Consider the following 18,800-nt stretch of genomic DNA (forward strand, 5'->3'; position numbering starts at 1 on the left):
GAAACCTTCCCTGAAGCTACATCTGCCACTGCCTACATTTTCCAACCTCAGTAATAAACTAACATTTGCCATTGTTCGTTTCTTCTGGATTTCATTTCTTACAGATTTAACCAGCGCTATTTACCACAAGGCATTCAGTTCTTGCTTAAAGCTGAGATCTATGCCAAGTCCCTAAAAATATTCATAGCTCCAAAGAATCTGGTTTTAAATAATATCATAAAAAGTAGACGATATTAATACAGCGGTTCACCCCGAGTTCACGTGCTGCTGATGCCAATGTATAAAAGTGATGGGAGCCCACGAAGCTCTAGACAAGACAAGACAAGTGGGGAACAAAATCATTTTTACCTTTATACCAGATGTCTGTTTTTTCATTATGGCAGTCGTTTTCTTACTCCAAAACATTAAAAAAAAAAAAAAAATAATATGTAAATCTGTGTTCCAGTCTGGTTTATCCTGCCACGGAGTGCTGTGCCTTTTTGCTGCCGAGCGGTGGGCTGCCCGGGGTGGGCCGTAGCTGCCGCTTTGCGGGTGTTTGGGAGGGAGGATTCACGCCACCCCCTTGTTCCCGCAGGATGCCATAGTGATCCATGAAGTTTATGAAGAAGGGGCAGCGGCGCGCGATGGCAGGCTTTGGGCCGGCGACCAGATTCTGGAGGTAAAGGTGTCTTTCCGTGTCTCTTTGTCGTTGTACGGTTGCGTTCAACGCGGCGTAGGTTTCTCGTAGGGGAAAGCGATCGTTTAGTAGGATCTGTGCTTGGAGCTTCCTTTCTGTCACTGAGAACGTGCTGACGAATTCGTATTTCCTTATATATTCATATAAACCGAAGGTACAAATTGAGAATATATTAAATTTAATTGAGCAAGGCAGTTCTGGAATTACATAGTTCAGCTGTCATGTCCAATAGCTCAGTATTATTCATCTGTTTAATCTTTCATTCGGAGGCCTGCGCTGCCGCCGCCGCTCCGGCATCTCCGCGCTGCCGAAGGAAGCACGGAGCTGGGTGAAGGAAGCACGGAGCTGGGCGAAGGAAGCACGGAGCTGGGTGAAGGAAGCATAGGGCTGGGCGAAGGAACGCGGGGCGTGAGGGTGGCCGCAGCGTCGCTGCGAGCATCCCCGCCACGACGCTCCCGGTGCCCACGTGCAGCGTCGCTGGTGGAGCTACCGGCTGCTTCAGGCCACAGCTTGGGAAACTGGGGGACCCACAGAATTATTTCTGTGGATAAATGTAGTGTTTTTCCCCGCAGACAGGCATGGAAATCGAGGAGGGAAGGGGTTAAGCGAGAAGTGTTGCTCTGCAAATGAAACTTGCATCAGGCAGGGGTTCGGCGCAGCTGCTTGCAGCGTCTCGCTGTCAGATCAGGACAAATTCCCAGCATGGCCATTAAGGCTTTGGTGTGTAGGGTTAGAAAAATAGCGAGGGGTACTTGGGGAGTTGTCTTTACAGCTCTTGCATTGAAAATATTTTTTTTAGCGTTGAGGCTGAATGTTGTTTTCGTTTTATAAATAACTGTGTATTAACAGAGCACAATAATTAGGGGATAAAAATGGGGCAGGTTAATTAATTCTTCTCTGGCCAAACAGGAAGGTGCTAATGTTTGTGTGCCGTGATATTGTTATTTCAGCTTTTAAAAGCTGTACTAATGAACCAGAAAGATGACTCTGAATTAGTTTCAGATTAGTATGGTAAAGCACACGTAGATGCCTGTGTTGAGAAAAGAATACCAATGCAGTATATAAATAAATGTTTGCAGAATTAGTACAAAAGAATAGAATTACTTATAATTATCTTAATGTAAGTGATTGCAACTTCGCATATCTAGAAATACTGAGAAATATTTTCATTGCCTTAAAACTTATTATGTTATATAAGTGGTTTAACATTGTATTGTTACTCAGCTACAGTTCGTGCTACTTCCTAAAGAGACTTCAAAAATATTTAAGCATCAGTGTTTTTTTGGTATTGAGAAATAGAAGATGATTTTGTCAACAGAATATTGGCACACAGCTTAAAGGGCATCTGTGGATCAGGCTTGGCAAAATGAGGAGATTAAGTTTCAAGTTGTAATAGGGTTTTTTTTAATACTTGAGCATTCAATCAGAACTTCTTGTTCTATCTGGTACTACTGAAATACTAAAACATTTTCAGGTTATCGTGAGAAATGTAATTCCGTGCTCCAGGAGCGGTCTTGTGTGCCATCTATTGGAACAAGGCAAAATAACCATTTAAAATGTCCTGCCTGGGCTTCACCGTTGCCATTTGCTGGTGCTTCTGATTCCTTCTGTCTCGGGCCCCGTGGCGTTGCGAAGCCACAGCCGGGAGAAGGAGTCGGAGCACAGTAAGAGCTATAGGAAGCTCAAAGGAGCACGTCTCACTTGTCTGGTTGTGAGAAAGAAGCATTGTTTCAGGTTCCAGCCTTAAAAAGAAGGACAGAACACCCACAAAACTTACAAGCCAAAATGTTTTGATTATTGTGATTTACTCCAGGCAGTGGCACAAAGCACCGAGCTCGGGATCAGTAGGAAATCCCGGAGCTCAGCCCTCTGGAAATGGGAGCACTAAATTAGAGTGCCAAGGGGTGTCAATTTGACAAATCTGTCCTGTCACACAAGGGTAGGGTGTGATGAAAAGATCATTTATACATGTCATTGGGAAAGAAAACACTGATTATTTCAGGTGAACGGGATCGATCTGCGGAACGCCAGCCATGAAGAAGCTATCACTGCGCTGAGACAGACACCCCAGAAGGTGCAATTGGTCGTTTACAGAGATGAAGCACATTACAAAGATGAAGAAAACTTGGAGATTTTCTATGTAGACATACAAAAGAAAACGGGCCGAGGACTAGGGCTCAGCATAGCTGGAAAACGGTAAGAGCGTCTCTCCGGTTGGACCGCACTTCAAATGAGACGTGTTTTGCTTTTTGCCATGTGAACAACTGTAGCCATTCAATGGAATAGGAAATAAAGGAAAAACTCTGTAAGGAACAAAATTTTGGATCTAAATATCTTCAAGGATGCCATGGGGCTGTGCTCCTGCCTCCTCTATCAGAATGACGGCGTACCTGTGTAGCAAAGGAGGCTGCTGCTGCCCAGGATTGCTCCGGGCGTGCGGCACGGAGCGGGTGTCCCGCTCGGAGCGAGCATGGCCAAGCGGGCACGTGCAGAACCGGGATCTCACTGTTCTGGTGGCTTTGTCATAGCTGTGTCTCAGGGCTTGGAAGCCCTTGCCATGGCTTTTCTGATTTCAAACTGGGGAGAGAAACCTTCCTATTTCCAAATAACGGGTTATGCCTTTGAAAATGAGTTTGTGAGTTAGATCTGGCTCGTGCTTGGGTTCAAAGGGGCCAGTGTCAGTGGAAGATGAGAGTCTGGGTTGGACCCAAATCCTGAGCGATGTCAAAGTGTCTGCACAACACTACAGGCAGCAGCTCTGTGAGTACAGAGCACAGTCTGAGATACGGTGGTAGGTAACATTTGTACTGATGTATTCCTAAACCATTACCATTAGATCATTCGAACCAGGGCACTGATAGATTTAATTTTTCATTGCAAGAAGAGATTTACAGCATGACACTGGCGAGCACTCGTTCAGCGTTGGTGCGTCAGGAGTCATATGGTTGCTCTTCTGTATTGCCAAAAAAAATTTATTTTCTCAATTACAAATCATCGTGTCATTATCCCGACTGCGTACGGTCAGTAAAGTTTCCACAGCGGTTTTTTTACAAGAGTGGCAATGTTTAACCCAGGTGTTGTGAGCAGATTGCGGGTTGGGTAATTAATTTAGCTTATGTAAATTACCCTACAGATGGTAATCGCGGTCTCCAGCCCTCCTGCCTTTGCTTCTCTGCAAAACTTTCTGTGCTATCGCTAACTCCTTCGCTTGTGGGGATTCCCACGTCACAGGGAGCCCAATTTCTGAAGTCATTTAAATGATACCTGGATATAATTCATGTTGTGCACTGTCAAGACCTTTGGGGTGAAGGATACCAAATGCCAGATCGTTGCCTCTCAGCCTTTAGACCCTTTAGGGACAATATAGGGAAAAAAAAAAGAAAATCTGAGGCTGCATAATTCATATCAGGCACATCAAGAGATGGTTTAACTCCATCTTAGACCAATCTTTGGCTTTTTATTCGTACAAGTGGTATTTTTCATGAATCTTTGTGCATCCTACAGTCAGAACTAACTGTTCAAGGGGAAAGACAGCATTAAATATAGCAAAGCATGCCTTGCTTTTAAAACTCGTAGATTTTTTTACACTCAAATGGTTGAATGGGGTGTAAAACTCGTTCTTCCTCTGCTCACAGGTTTCTTTTAATGTCTCTTAAATGCAAGTAATCTAAATTGGTCTCCCAAAGAATATTGGATTGTGTAATTAGCCATATGCTTCTTGCATTGTTAGAAATGGAAGTGGAGTGTTTATCTCTGACATTGTTAAAGGAGGAGCTGCAGACCTAGATGGAAGATTAATTCAAGGAGATCAGATTTTGTCTGTAAATGGAGAGGATATGAGAAATGCCTCACAAGAGACTGTTGCCACTATACTTAAGGTGAGTACGTAACACATTTTAAGGTACTGAATTGCAGTTACTGGCACTAGGCAAGGTGATTATCCTGAAGTGCTATCTACACATACACAGGACAGCTCAAACTGATTACCGAGACAGGAATTTCATCTCAAATAACTTTGGGAGATTCATTTAAAATCTCTTCTCCGTGTATGTTTAGAAGTGGGGTGATGTGAAGTGGGCAAACAAAGACACGTGTGGTATTTAGGCATTTATTTGAAAATGCAGCTGTGTGTTTCATACGTTAGAAAAATATTTTGAAACCTGAGAGTCATACAAATCAGAGCTGACATAAAACACCTTGGACTTGGCTAACCTGCAGCTATAAAATGACAACTTAAATCTGTTTCTGCACAGTTTTCCATCTTACAGGAGCAATTTTATACCCAGAAGTTGTACAGTCTGATGGGAGAAGTTGCCTGTTTCCATTAAAAAGCACGTGGCTGCTGGAGTCGAAGGAGAGGGCAGGGGATGCCTGCTCCCCTCTGTACAGCTCCCAGCCCCAACAGCCTCTACCGAGGCTGAAAGGACGGGTGGGAGTGATGCTGCAGACCCATTTCTAGACAAAACTGCATCCAGAGACAAGGGCTTTTTCCCTCCTATCACCACTAGTGTTTCTGCATATGATTTCTTTCATTCTAGAAGGGAAAGGCTGATTATTTCCTTGCTTTTTCCATTCGGGGCTGGTACCTGGCCAAAAGTTCACCTATTTAAGAACTGGAAATCAGTGATGTGAGGGTGTATTATGAAGTTGAATCCAGATGTGTTAAGTTCACTCTTTTCTGCAGTATTTTTCCTCTGAAGTGTTTTTCATGAGTATTGTTTGTAGCAAATGTCTGTTAAAGAGTCGGGGGCTTTTTGTTTATTTTTATTGAGTAATTGACTGTCTGCAGTTTGCCAGTTGGAAGAGTCACACTGACTTCAGCAACCAGGACAGACCTTCAGGATAAACCTAAATCCAAGGACAGATACTTTTTGTATTGTCTAAATACAAATGTTAACGTTTTGAGCATTCCTTGTGGTTTTCTTCACGGAGTTGCAGTGCTGAATATAAACATAATTCTCTCCAGGAGAGCGCGAAATATTATATGTCTACTTAAATGCTGTACATTGTGGTTTGCTTTTTTTTTTTCCAAGTGTGCCCAAGGCCTAGTGCATCTTGAGCTTGGGAGACTGCGAGCTGGGTCGTGGCTATCAGCACGGAAAACATCCCAAAACAGTCAGGTTAGTGACAAATTCATACGTATGAAACGGAGCTGTGAAGGGCAGGGCCCGGGGACAGAGCTCAGTCCTTCCATAGGCACTTACTGCTGAGTATGTGGAACAAAATATTCTATTGCAATAATTTTCTGAGCTAAACTGCGAAGTAAGTGTCGTGCCAAAATGCTGATTAAGTAGAAGAGCTAGTTAATGGTTTGGGTTTTTTTTAAGGAGTGTCTTCCTGGGACACCCCAAAAATACGTGATATGTTTCTCAAATGATGATGCCCAGAAATTCTGTAGCCCTGCAAAAAATGCTGAATGTATTTTCTGCAACTGTTTCGTCAATCAAAATGAGTTAATGAATCTGAACTGTATCTTTGCCTATCTTATGGCAGAACCACATGAGAGCTGCTTTGCTCTCAAAGAAAACACAGAGCAATTTCCTGCTTCACTTGCTTTTTACCTGAAGCGAGAACAACAATTCATTTTTCAATCAGTGCAGGGCTTTTCCCTTCTCCCCGCACCTCCGAATCAGCTCAGCTACCGATACCATTAGTATTAAAGCCCGAGTGCTGCAAGGGAGCAAAAAAAACAAGGCGAGACGACTTAAAAAACTTTTTTAATGGATTTTCTTTCCAAAACCTGCCTGCCTTGCCGTGATATTTAAGTTGCCAGTGTGCTGGAGAGAGACAAGCTGTGGTTCACAGTGCTGGTGCTCTGGAGTGTTTTGGCCCCTTTCTGCATGGGGGCAGCTGTTGGGGACCAGGGGGGACATCGCCTGCACACCGGTGAGACAAGTCCTACAAGGGCTCAGGCTTGGAAATGGAGAGGAGGAGCCGTAGGAGACTTAGGCGAGGTGTAAATTAAAGCAGGAATGCTTTAAAATAATGGCTAAAATAATGGCTAAATATCATTGGAGAAACATCTGCACTGCGTGCAGCAGGCAAGGAAAACTGAAATAACAGAGGAAAACGGTACTGATGGCATTAAGTAAAGACAGCAGTCTTGAGCATTACTTATTTTTTGGTCCTTGTGTCAACAGCTAGCCTAAGCAAGAGCAACGTCATCAAAAAATGACGATTAAAAATTGTCCACTCAGCTTTACTGCATAAAGCTCAAAGCTGATAGGGAAGCAAAATGCCGTAGTATCTAACGTGAGTCTAGGAAGAAAATCAGATCAAACAACGTCATCCCCCTTTCTTCGTAGCACAAGAGGCTTTTGCAGGAACCTGGTGATTTCTGTATTGCTTTTACTACAAGAAACGTTAATAGCTCTTCTTAATGAAGAGTCATTTGAGAGCCTTCGTCTCGCTGCTCCTAAGTGACTTGGTGATTTTGAAAACTGAATAAACGTTTCTTAACAAAACCGTTCCAAGAGTTATAAAAATTCTGGCAGATAACACGGCAAATCAGCTTGAATGATTTGCACAACTGCGAGTGATGTTTCAGAAGCTGCTGGCCAAGAGCATCCAGACCTTTTGTCCTCGCTTGGCTTTTTCCTTGGTCCGTTGCGTGCCTTTAACGGTAGAAATATAAGGCTTGGGGTGCAGGACAGTGATTTCTTTCACGCACATTGCAAATTATGTGAACTGGCCCAGGAGTTGGCAACCAGAGGTGGAAATTGTGCTCTGCCTGTTGTTCGTCACTGACAGCTGCACACTGGTCAGTTCAGATAAATGCTGCCAGAGCTTTCTGATTCACCGCCTAATGCGTCGGGAGGGAGGAAGCTCTGCCGTGGATGGAGAAGTATAGACCAGAGCTTTGTTCTGTAGAAGGCAGCTTAGTTGAAAAGCTCTGGCCCTCGGTGAAACCTCTTGTTCAGATGCATTTCCTAAATTGATAATGATGTTGCCTCAAGGGGCAGAGTCTGACGATAAAGGCAGATATGGAGATAGGGAAAAGGGAGGTTGGAAATGGATGGCCAAGAACTGGTAACATGCACGAGCATCTGTCTTCGGAGGCTGTCCCTTTTGTCAGCTGTAGTACACAGACATCTCATCCTGCCCCTGGGATGTTACTCTGGAAATGAGAGTAGGTTCTCGGTCAAATGGAAAGAGCAGGGTCAATTACAGGACCTTGCAATGGGGCAGTATCCAAACGGGCAGGGCGAGGAGCCTGCCGGGGGCTTCGTGGGGAAGATGCCCACAAGCTTTAGCAGCAACCATCATCTGCCCTTCTCCTCAACTTCGGAGACACACTGGGAAAAAGCAGAGGAGGGGGTTAATCCTACTTCCTTATGACCTCTAGAGCAGACCAGAACAACGTACACGTTACTTGTGCACGTAAGGGAGTGAAGTGCAGTTGGGCGCTACTGTGAGCAGCTCTACGGCTGTGCCCACGACTCAGGGACAGGTTTTGGCACGTTCCCCCTTTGGAAGTGAAGTTGGAGGGGTCTGCACTTGTGTGGCTGATGCGGTATTTGCAGTCTGGTTGGCACAGAGCACAGCTGTGCCTGTGTGTTGCAGGAACTGGTTTAAAGTTAACGTTTGGCTTTAACTCACGGGTTTTAATTTATTTTTAACATCAGGTGAGCCAACAGAGTGTCCATGGCCACTTCCATCCTACTCTTGCTCCGGTCCTCTCTACCTTACAGAATTTTGTCAGCACGAAAAGATCTTCAGCAGGTGTGTCTCAGAGAAATTCAGGTATAAGCTGGGCGGCCGTCGGAATAGCTGTGTGGCATTTGCACTGTTGCTTTATATTTGTGCTGGTTTCAAAGCAAAACTGAATACTTGAATCTGGTTTTCCTGCTCAGCCTCCCAGAAGACGTACCACTGATATTTTAAGACCCAAACACTTTCCAGCAGATGACATTGTTTTTACGTCTATTAGTATGGTAATGGCTCCTCTATTTTAAAGGTAGAATTCCTGCACCTTCCAATTCCCCGATGCCCTTGTCGGAGGCTTAGCACAGGCAAGGTTCTCACATTAGAAACATTTTTCTGAGGGAATAAAGCTGCCACCACTCCATTTATATCTTTGTTGCTCTTGAGTGTATAAAGGGGTGTTTTGTAATGAGAAAGTCACGATGCCCCGTTTGCAATTTTCAGATTTAGCAAGTGCTAAATCCACAACCTGCAGCAGCTCGTGGGGAGCCCGTGCGTCCGTGCGCTCCGACCTGCCTCACGAGTTGGTACCTGTGCTCGTGTCCGACCGTGGGCAGGAGGCGAAGACGTTTCTCCTGGCAGTTTGCACGTGCTGGAGGAGGCGTGTGGCTTTTTGGGACAGCCTTCCTCTTGCCGCTTCGAAGGGCCCTGCAGCGCCGAGGTGCACATCTGAGCACCCCGATTCGGCATCCCACGGCTGCAGACCTCGCTGCGCCTCGGCGGTCCTGCACGAGCGCACGAGAGAAATACTCGTATGTGTTACTAAGAACCATTAACTCTTGAAAGAGTCTCTGTCTTCTAAAAGATTATTGAGACAGTTTAATTAAAGCTGATAGAATTAGCGATCAGTGTAGGAGAGCCCAGGACCTGACTACACCATCAGCTTTTAGGCTGTTTAGTCCCAGTTTGAATGATTCCTTTGACGTGTCTCTTTTTTTTTTCTTTTGTTTTGGCTGTTTTGAGTACTTTTAAATGTCCTACGGCTAGGTGTCTGCCAGCTAGACTTCCTGACTGTCTATTATTTACTAATACAGCACAAATTAGAAGAGGAAATCAATAGAACCTCAACAGTCTCAGACCAGCTGCATGCCCTACCCTTTGTGGTAGGGAAACAGTGATTTATGAATAATAAGCCAATCTTTAATTGAGTGAAATGCACAATAGGGCTTTTTTTCAGACTGGCAGAGTGCTGCTATTCAATAGATTGCGGTGAGCAGCGGCTGCACTACAATGGGCGTCGCGGTGGCATCCGTCAGCCGGGGCGATTACATCCGTATTCATCTCTGGGTGAAACAGAAATCCCGTCCTCCTCACGTGAGCAGCACTGCCTGGTTTGGCACGGGAAGGCTCTGCTTCTGCTCGGCGATAACTCTGACTAGGCAGCAAGGGACCATTGTCACCTGACAGCCTTATCTCTTAATTATATTATCTCTTAATTACAGAAGCTAATTGTTTGTTTCTTTATTAGTAGGAGCAGATATGGGCCCAAGGACTGTGGAGATAACAAGGGTCAGTGAGTTGTTTTCTATCAATTCAGAAAGCTGACACCTTTAACTGAAGTCGTTAATTTCTGTAGCGTTTCTCAGAAGTAAAATCGCATTATTTATGTTTGCGATGGGTGGTTGGATGTACGCCTGTGTAATGGGACATGCGTGTGTCTCTCAAACCTGTCTATTTTCTCCCTGTTCCATAAATCAAACGAGTCAGTTATTGCTATACCCTGAACGCTGACCTCTCCAAGTTGCTCCAATTGCAAACGTCGTTTTTGTTTTGTTTTGTTTTAGGGACCAAATGATGCGCTTGGTATCAGTATAGCAGGAGGGAAGGGAAGTCCATTAGGAGATATTCCCATCTTCATTGCTATGATTCAAGCCAGTGGTGTGGCTGCACGTACCCAAAGACTCAGAGTGAGTAGAGGGGTCTTCTCAACACTTCCTATTTCATCTGCCGTGTTTCCCACAGAGAAGGAGCCTCAAACCCTTCTCTATATGACATCATTTTGATAATGTCTCATAGACTGTTCTGTCTCTTAAAAACAAAGAAACAAACCAAAACAAAACACCAAAACCAAACCTGCCCTTCTCTTCCCTTTTTGATTGTATTGCATCTTGGGATAATGGCAATAGTTGCCCACATGGAAAAGTGATGTTAAGAGAAAGCACATAAATATGTTTGCAGTGGTCTTTGGATGTGTATGTTCATCCAGAGCCAGAGAGGGCAGCAGCAGGCTGTCTGGAAACCACAGGTGTTTGGGGGACTGCAGACCGGGCATCGTTTAGAGCTCAGACCAGGTAGAAACCAGCTCAGAAGTCAGTTGTTTGATCTTAAGGCCCTTAGAAAGAAATGCCAAAAGTAAAGCACTTGTATCAGACCCACAGGATAGGTGGGTTTCCAGGAATGACCGTGGTGAGCACTTTCCAGTTTTGGAGTTTCATGGAATCATTAGTATTGAAAAGAGCTTATTATGCAGATACATGGGATTACTTTGGCCCCAAGATGCGTTAGCACACGCTGCTACATTCATGCCATGTCTCTGAGAGAATTACACAATAGCACTAAGTGCCAGGGTCAAGATTGGTTTTATGTATAAGAAGAAGAAATCATGTAGGTTAATTAGAATAATATCAAAAGTGCCTGCTTTCCTGTATTGCGTTCAGCATGTGCATACACAGTCTGTAAGAATAAGAACTTGTCTACATATAAGGACACAAATGAATCCTTTCTGGATGGGCGGACAGCAGTGAAAATCTCACTCTCTGCTTGCAAAAGGAAATAGTAAAACACAACCCATCTTTGTTTCTCTGATCGCGTTGTTATGTAAAAAAAAAAAAAAATCTGTATTGCACTTGCTCTGAAGAATGGTAAATGATCACTAGCAATGCAGAATTCTTACAAAAGGGATCCTGCAAAAGAGAAGCATGACTGTGCGGTGCCAAGTTCACGAGGAATTTTAAGCATTCTTAATTTTAATTTTCCCTAATGCTAGTAATTTTCCATTACTGTTGTACTTTTAGGTTGGAGATCGGATTGTCAGTATTAATGGGCAACCTTTGGATGGGCTGTCTCATGCAGATGCGGTTAATCTACTAAAGAATGCTTATGGGAGCATTATCCTGCAGGTATGGTGATAAATTGAACATGCAGCTGCATGAGGGTAGATAAATGGCATTCAGGAATAAAAAAAAAAACTAAGCATCACTGGCACGAGGCATCACAGAATTGCAGGGTGCTTGCTGATGGGAATTACACAGAATGAAAGCAAGAAATAATTTTCATTCAAAAAATCTTTATTGCCACTCATACAGGCTGTGAGCATGATTATATAAAAGCATAACAAAGAGAACAGAATAACTTGTTGCTACACATGATAAATCAACAAGCTTCCAAGTTGGTTGTTTTTTTTTTTTTAATTTGAAGTTAACTAGGAACAAAAAATTACGTGTGCGTGTATGTGTGCGTGCGTGTAACTAGACTGTGACCAAACTGCCCACAGTGTTAATTTCCTTGTTCTTGAAAAGGGGAGAAGAAAGAAATGCTGGCAGCATTTAGTAAAAATGATAGCATCATCATTAAGACAGTGCTGCCTAGAATTGATTATTCTACAGGTAATGAATAATAACACTCGAGAGAGAAAACAGTGTTATCACTGCCACGTTTATATGCTAGCTAAAAGGAAGACGTGTTCTGCCACTTTGGTTCTAATTGCTGCTTGCCAGTATATTCATCTTTACTTTATTTTTATGTTTACATAAAGAAACGGGAAAAATACTTGCCAGAGAGAATTCAAAATACTACTCGTTTGCAGAATTATTGTAACAATTGGAAAACAAGCTGAAGACGTACCACTAAAATCTACTCTAATTTTCTTTATCGTCACAGCATATTGGATTGGAACACATCTTGAGAGATTTTTGCAAGCTTCTTGCTCGCATTGCAACACAAATGTGACTATAAAAAAATGGGAGGGGTGAAGGAGGAAGGAAATGAAATGATAATAAACTTACTTTTAGACTTGCTTATTCTTTGTTCTGTGTGTCTGTGAACTGCTGACCTGGTAAGTGATGAGCCAGTTCCAGAGCAGATGGTGTGTTTGTCTAGTTCCATTGAAGTCAAAGGAAATGCACAGATATACACCAGCTGAGGATTTTCTGTTAAAATTATAGTTATCATATTGTTGCTAACGTTGAGTAATTTCACTTTTCTTGTCAACGGTATTCCCTGAATAGAAAATGAAAGCTTGCTGCGGAACCCAAAATTGCTCATCTTGAAAGCTGTAATACAGCGTATTCCACCTCATCAAGTATTTCAAACTCTTCCTGACGAAGCCCGCTGTCAGTTGGGTGCTCACATAAACAAAATGGTTCTTCTAGGAACGTCTTTGGGTTTGTCAGTCGAGGGTTTTTCTCCCGCGTTTTTGCCGTCGAGCTTAAAATGGGCTGAATAATTTTTACGGATGACACGGGTTTATTCTGATGGAATAGAATCTGTTTTCAGCCATTAAAAAATCCGTGATGTGGAGGTGGGGTGTTATGTTTTAATACCAGCAGGGAGTCGTGTGGCAGCCCTGCCGTAGCGCGGGGACGCGGTTGCCTCACACGCCGACGGCAGGTACTTCTCGATCACCAGATTGCCTTGATTTCTGTTAAAACAATCTAAATGCAATAACCCTATCGCCGCGATAATCGTGACTGATGTGCCATTAAGTAATTCTATTTATCACCAGGTTAGGCCACTTCATGGCAAACCGCTTTGAAAGGTCAGATAATTGCGTTCAGCGGTGCGGAAAGGCTGATTATCAGCACGTCCTGCGAAGGATGGCAAAGGAGTTTGCAAATGCTGTTTGCAAATGGGAGATTAGGGTCTCAGGGGAACAATCATCCCCTTCGGCTGTTTTGATGCTTTGGTTTAATTTAATTTCTTTTCTGCAGGTGTAGTAATGAGATAAGGGGAAGCTTTTTTACAAGGTTGTTGAACTCCGATACGTTCTTACTGCCGACTGAAGATTTTTGAATATGGATTTGGTTTGCCCTCGTTTTATTTAACAGCAAAATATGACAAATACTGATGACAAATACTGGCTGGCACCCTTTTCCCAGCTGCAACAGGACAGAAAACTTAACGGTGTCTTTGCTGGCTGAGCCAGGTGCAGCTGTCTTGTCTGCCGGACCCCTTCATTTAGGGCATCCCAGAACCTGAGTCCTGGGATGCCAGATTTGCGTGAGAACTAATCTTCCTTCCTAGAAAATGCTACCACCCTCTTGGCTCCAAGTGATTAGAAAGAGGGAAATGTTGTTGTGGAAGAATTGTGAGCGTTCATTTAAAACGGGGGATTTATGTAATGGATTTTTTTATATTGAAAAGGTACGTTTCCCTTAAGCCATGTTCACAGCAAGAAGTGGAAAAATTACCTGTGAATTTTGATAAAGTAAGGCCATAGATAGCTAAAGGAAATATTGAAAATATACTTACTGGGTATTTCTTACTGTCCCTGAGCTGAACTCCTGCACTGTACAGTGAAGGTCAAGCAGAGAAGAATATCTCATCAGAAGCAGATGGAGTTAGGGGATAACCATGGCATGTAGTTGTTAGGAAACTGATGCCCTTTGAGCTGCAAATACTTAAAATCCAAAACACTTCATAATGGTTTCCTCAATTTTTTTCCAGAAAAAAAAGCAAAGACTAGAAAAGGTTGCTTTAAAAAGCCTGAGCAAGTTTGCTGCCCCACAGCTCGTCTAAATGTCATTAACTCTATTGATTACTGCGCGGTCGTAATTCGTGATGGTTTCAGAATAAGACAGGAGCCAGAATTGGGAAGTTTAAGAATCCAGTTTGTGGGATTCACGCTGGAGATTGCAGAAAAATTGTAACCAAGGATTAATTTCTTCCCTGCTCCGCAAACAAACCCATCTGAGGTATTTCAGGGCCTTTGTCCAATAGACCCTTAGGACTCTGTATTTAGTTAAAGGCTGAGGTGCTCTCTGTGGGAGACCTTTACGTTTAAGCCCTGCACCAATCCTGGACACATTATGTTGACTCTGAGACACCCCTATTTTCTTGACAAAGTAACCTCTTCCTCTGGATTATCCAGAAGGACTGTTCCCCTCTGCCCAGCGTGGGAGTGACAGTCGTGTAAAGGCAAGAGGAAGCTTCAGAACAAAGTTTGCGTTGAACCCCCAGAAAGGTGGTTGTGATTAGCTGTCAAAAGTGTTGAATTAGTAGGAAATTTAAGACAGTAGGACTTCTATTTGAAAATTTACTTGGAAAAAAACCACCAATGACTGATTTTCCTAATTTATGGGCTATTTTCTATGTAATTAACCAAGATGTCTTTGGGATTAAGTGAATACACATAATTCTTCATTGCATCCTTCTGTTTAGGTTGTGGCTGATACCAACATCAGTGCCATTGCGACCCAACTGGAGAGCATGTCTGCGGGATGCAACCTTAACTCTTCTGCTGAGCATCCTTCTGAAGATCCCGAGTAAGTTCGTGCTTAGTCCGCGTCACTGAGGTGGATTTCCGTGCGCCGTGCAAAGGAAAGCCGAGGGTGGTGAAGGAGGTCTCTCCTATTGCTTTTCTCTCTAATTTTCCATCACCTTTAAAATGAAAACCTTGGCATTCTCCAAGCTGATTATGGGGTTGTGTCTGTCTTCACCTCATGACAGAAATTTCTGGACTAAATAAGCACAAAATGCATTTCCAAGCACTAGTTCTGGACATTTTTTAAAAAAAAAAAATTATCTCCTTTGTTTTCTAATGTGTTATGCTGACATGATAGTTCTGGCCTTGTCTGTTGGCTTCCTTGCCTGAAAGGAGATACGATCGTAGCAATTTGAAATAATTTGTCATTGGCAGCCTAAGGCAAGAGGTGTTAAAAAGCCTGGTATCAGAGACAAATGTTTCGATAACTTTCTTTGTCTCTTTACAATTAGAAAAAGTCTGATTTAAAAATTTCCTGCTTACAGCATTTCTGGATGGTGATGAAAGTTAGAGATCTAGCCCTTCCGTGGCCATGCATCATTCTCCATCGTGTGCTTTTTAGGGCAGTTTAGAGCATTCCAGTTATCTTTTTGAAATCCATTTGATCTTCATTTTCTTTCATTAGCTTCATTATCATCTTCATTTTCATTCTTTGGTTTATTATATTTATTTTAAGAAGCTGAGATGCAAGTTTCTACCCTACCTCAGGGGGTTTTGAGTATAAAAGTTAAGCTATTTATGCCGAGTTCTCTAGTCTTACAATGTGAGATGCTGTTTTTATTGCTGCTCTCAAGGGAGAATTGCTTACTTCACTAAAAGATTTGTATTCTCTTTTTGTATCAAAATAGTACGGAAATTTGAACGTGAAAATGTGAAGGTGGGCGTATGCATTTGTTCTGTCCCAAAGAAATGGCCAGATGTTAGTCATCAGAGGCTACACCGTTGTATAGGTAGAAGATGCCAGACAGCTTTTGTCCCCAGTAGTTCTTTCTACATACGTAGAAATTACTTTTTCAAATTTGAGTTGGGTCTATACATACAAGTGGTCTAAATTCCACCAAAAGTCCTCCTTTGCTCAGTGGAGACAGTGAAAGCCCCTGGAGAGAGTTCAGGCTCGAAGCGCTGCACCGAGCGAGGGGCTCTCAGAGGTCAGCCTCTGGGATGTGGGTGGAATAGAGGTGGTTAGAAGAGAGCCCAAAGAGTCTGCAGTAGAGCTGAGACTACAAACATGAGCGTTCCTGGCTGCACCCTCTCTATTAGACTCCTTCCTCTGAAGTCATAAAATAAAATTATGCTGTAAGGGAATTGTTGCAGTTGCCACTTAGGCAGAGTAAAGGCGACAGCCTGGCCGGTGGGAAAGCAAACTCCTCTACATCCGTGCGGTGAGTGCAGATGAGGGGAGCATCGCCTCCGCGTCGGAGATCAAGGCTCTTGTCGAGCTCTTATTGAAAATAAGTATTTTCAAAGAGAGGAGCTGAAGTACAGGGAACAGCGTTTGATCTCCGGGCTGCGCAGGAGTGTGTTTCAGTGGGAGGACAAGAGCTGTGGTTTGTGACTGTGTGAAAAACTTCTTGGTAGATGAATATCTCTGTAAGTGTTCCTTCTGCATAAAGTCCCCAGAGACAGACTTTGCTGTTCTAAGTGCTATTTATTGTGTTTTCAGAGCACCTCAGCCTAAGATTATTACTTTGGAGAAAGGCTCTGATGGACTGGGATTTAGTATTGTAGGGGGGTATGGAAGTCCCCATGGAGACCTGCCCATTTATGTCAAGACTATATTTGCCAAGGTATCTTTTTTTTTTGTTTTGCTTTCTCCCTTTTTCTGTATTATCTTTAAAAATAAACCTACGATTTGGCTTGGATAATATATTATGTAGAATAAAGCAAAGTGTACTGTCCAAGGACATTGATGTGAGTAAGTGAACCCAGGACTCGCAGCTGGCTTCTCAGTTTATATTTCATAGTACTGATGGCTGAAAGAAGATTATCTCAGCAAAATTCCTCTGTGTACTTGGGAAACTTGCTTTAATCCATTAAAATATTTATGAGGCAGTTTTCTATCTGTAAATCTCAGAGCCTTCCAAGAGGTATGGAGGCATCCCTTTTCTCCCTGTACGGGAGAGGAGGCGGTTGCGGAGATGCTGTATCTTTGTGGCTGAGCTTCAGCTGCAAAACCAGCGATAAGCTCCTGTGCTCAGGTACTCACCTGGGTGAGAAAATCACCGAAAGACGAGAAGGCCAGAGCTTGTGGCTTGGTAGTGAACTGGCTTACACGTCGGTCCTGGCTTTAGTTATTCTCCCGTGCTTCCAGCTTCTCTCTCATGCCTCTCCATGAGTACCGTGTGCTGGAGCCGCTCACATTCCGGCTGTCTTAGCCCATCTCTGACCCCAACCCTGAGTGTTGGGGGGGGAAATCGGGGGTCCCAGCCGGGTACGGCAGTGGCTCCGGCCACCGAGGAAGAACCAGAGTACAGCACAGCCCAGCCTCAAGGCAGTCAGCCCAGGAATGGCCACTGGTGTAGAGGGAGAAGTGCCCCTTTTCCCACCTATCCCCTGGCTAGAAACGTGCTCAGTGTGGGCCAGCGAGGTATGGCAGACATGGGCACGGGAAGGGAGTTCTGGACGTTGCAGGGGAGGAAAGGAAAACAGTGGGAATTAGGGATACTTTCCATAAAGTAACTTTGAAGTCGGTCACACGCAGTTGCTTGTCCTGTGCCTGCTTGCTGTCACTCGTGTCAGCACTTCTGGCAGGGTAGGTGGCATAAGTATGAAAACTTCATCTGAAGGTGGAGTAGAAGTCGTGTATGTCTCCTCTGCTGTGTGATTCCAGGGCTCAAACCACAAATAGCTGGTCTTTTTCCAATTTTCAGTTATTGATGTAGGAAGATATTGTGTCTTTAAAGTGATGCTTAGATTTACAAGTTTCTAGATGGGAGCACAGCTGAGAAACTCTAAACCCAAGCTAGAATACACTGCAGTCCCTGGTGGGGCCGCGGGGCAGAAACGGACATCACGAGCTGACCTCTGGGCAGGGCAGGGCTTGGGATTTAGACAAAAGAGTCACACTGAGGAGGAGTACAGCTGTTTCTGAAGCTCTGTGGGAGCTTCTCAAGGACCTTCAGTCAAGCCCAGCTCCGTCCGGGGCTTGAGGCAGTGCCTGGGCTGTTCTGCTGCATGAGCTCTGCATCCCTCTCCCCTCGGATGTTTTGACCTGTTTCTCAGCACTGGCTGTGGGGTATATTTAAATGCCACTTTAACAAGCCTCTCCTTAATCTTAAAAGCCAGAACCAGTCTCTACACTGCAGTTTTTTCAGGGATGAGCCGATTCTCCTCCTCCCAGGGGTGCATCGCCTGCCCACGCTGCCCCAGACCTCGCAGGGTGGTGGTTGGAGCACTCAGGGACCCTCCAGCACTGTCATTTCCCATGTTCCCCACCCCGTTACGGTGGGATTTCCAGTGCTGCATCCCTCCTCATTTCATCTGCTGGCGTCGGGAGAGGCGGGAGGGCTCCGTGCGAGCGGGCGCTGACGAGTGGCTTTGCCGTTTGCAGGGAGCAGCTGCGGACGACGGCAGACTGAAGCGCGGCGATCAGATTTTAGCAGTTAATGGGGAAGCTTTGGAAGGTGTTACCCATGAGCAAGCTGTGGCCATCCTGAAGCGCCAGAAAGGAACTGTAACGTTAACGGTTTTGTCGTGAATGTCGTTGTGCTTGCGGAGATAAGTACAATTATTTTAGAACATCAGTAGAGCTACAATAATACCGTTCAGCCCTGAGCAGGATGCAAAGCAAACCCTGGCAAAAACGGATCAGGGTTCATCCCGTTGCCAGGAAGGGTGGTGTGCATCTCGAGCTTCCCCATTATCAGCCTTTCTCCCTGCCCTGCCCTACTTCTGGTGGCTTTTGAGGCTTCTCTGGACAAGTTTAATTAAGAAACTTCA

General features: G+C 44.2%; 1 protein-coding gene across 1 annotated transcript in view; it reads left to right on the forward strand.

Annotated features, from left to right (window-relative positions):
* The window catches only part of PATJ (PATJ crumbs cell polarity complex component), a 151,287-nt gene extending 132,729 nt beyond the window's left edge, over positions 1–18,558 (forward strand). The window contains exons 24-31 of the mRNA XM_086617077.1: positions 946–1,156; positions 2,679–2,872; positions 4,407–4,554; positions 10,165–10,287; positions 11,395–11,499; positions 14,759–14,862; positions 16,525–16,648; positions 18,202–18,558. Coding sequence (XP_086473203.1) covers positions 946–1,156; positions 2,679–2,872; positions 4,407–4,554; positions 10,165–10,287; positions 11,395–11,499; positions 14,759–14,862; positions 16,525–16,648; positions 18,202–18,558 — 1,366 coding nt within the window. The remainder of the gene's footprint in view (positions 1–945; positions 1,157–2,678; positions 2,873–4,406; positions 4,555–10,164; positions 10,288–11,394; positions 11,500–14,758; positions 14,863–16,524; positions 16,649–18,201) is intronic.
* The last annotated feature ends 242 nt before the right edge of the window (positions 18,559–18,800 follow it).

Source organism: Tauraco erythrolophus, chromosome 10 (genome assembly GCF_009769465.1).
Source record: "Tauraco erythrolophus isolate bTauEry1 chromosome 10, bTauEry1.pri, whole genome shotgun sequence".
Taxonomy (NCBI): Eukaryota; Metazoa; Chordata; class Aves; order Musophagiformes; family Musophagidae; genus Tauraco; species Tauraco erythrolophus.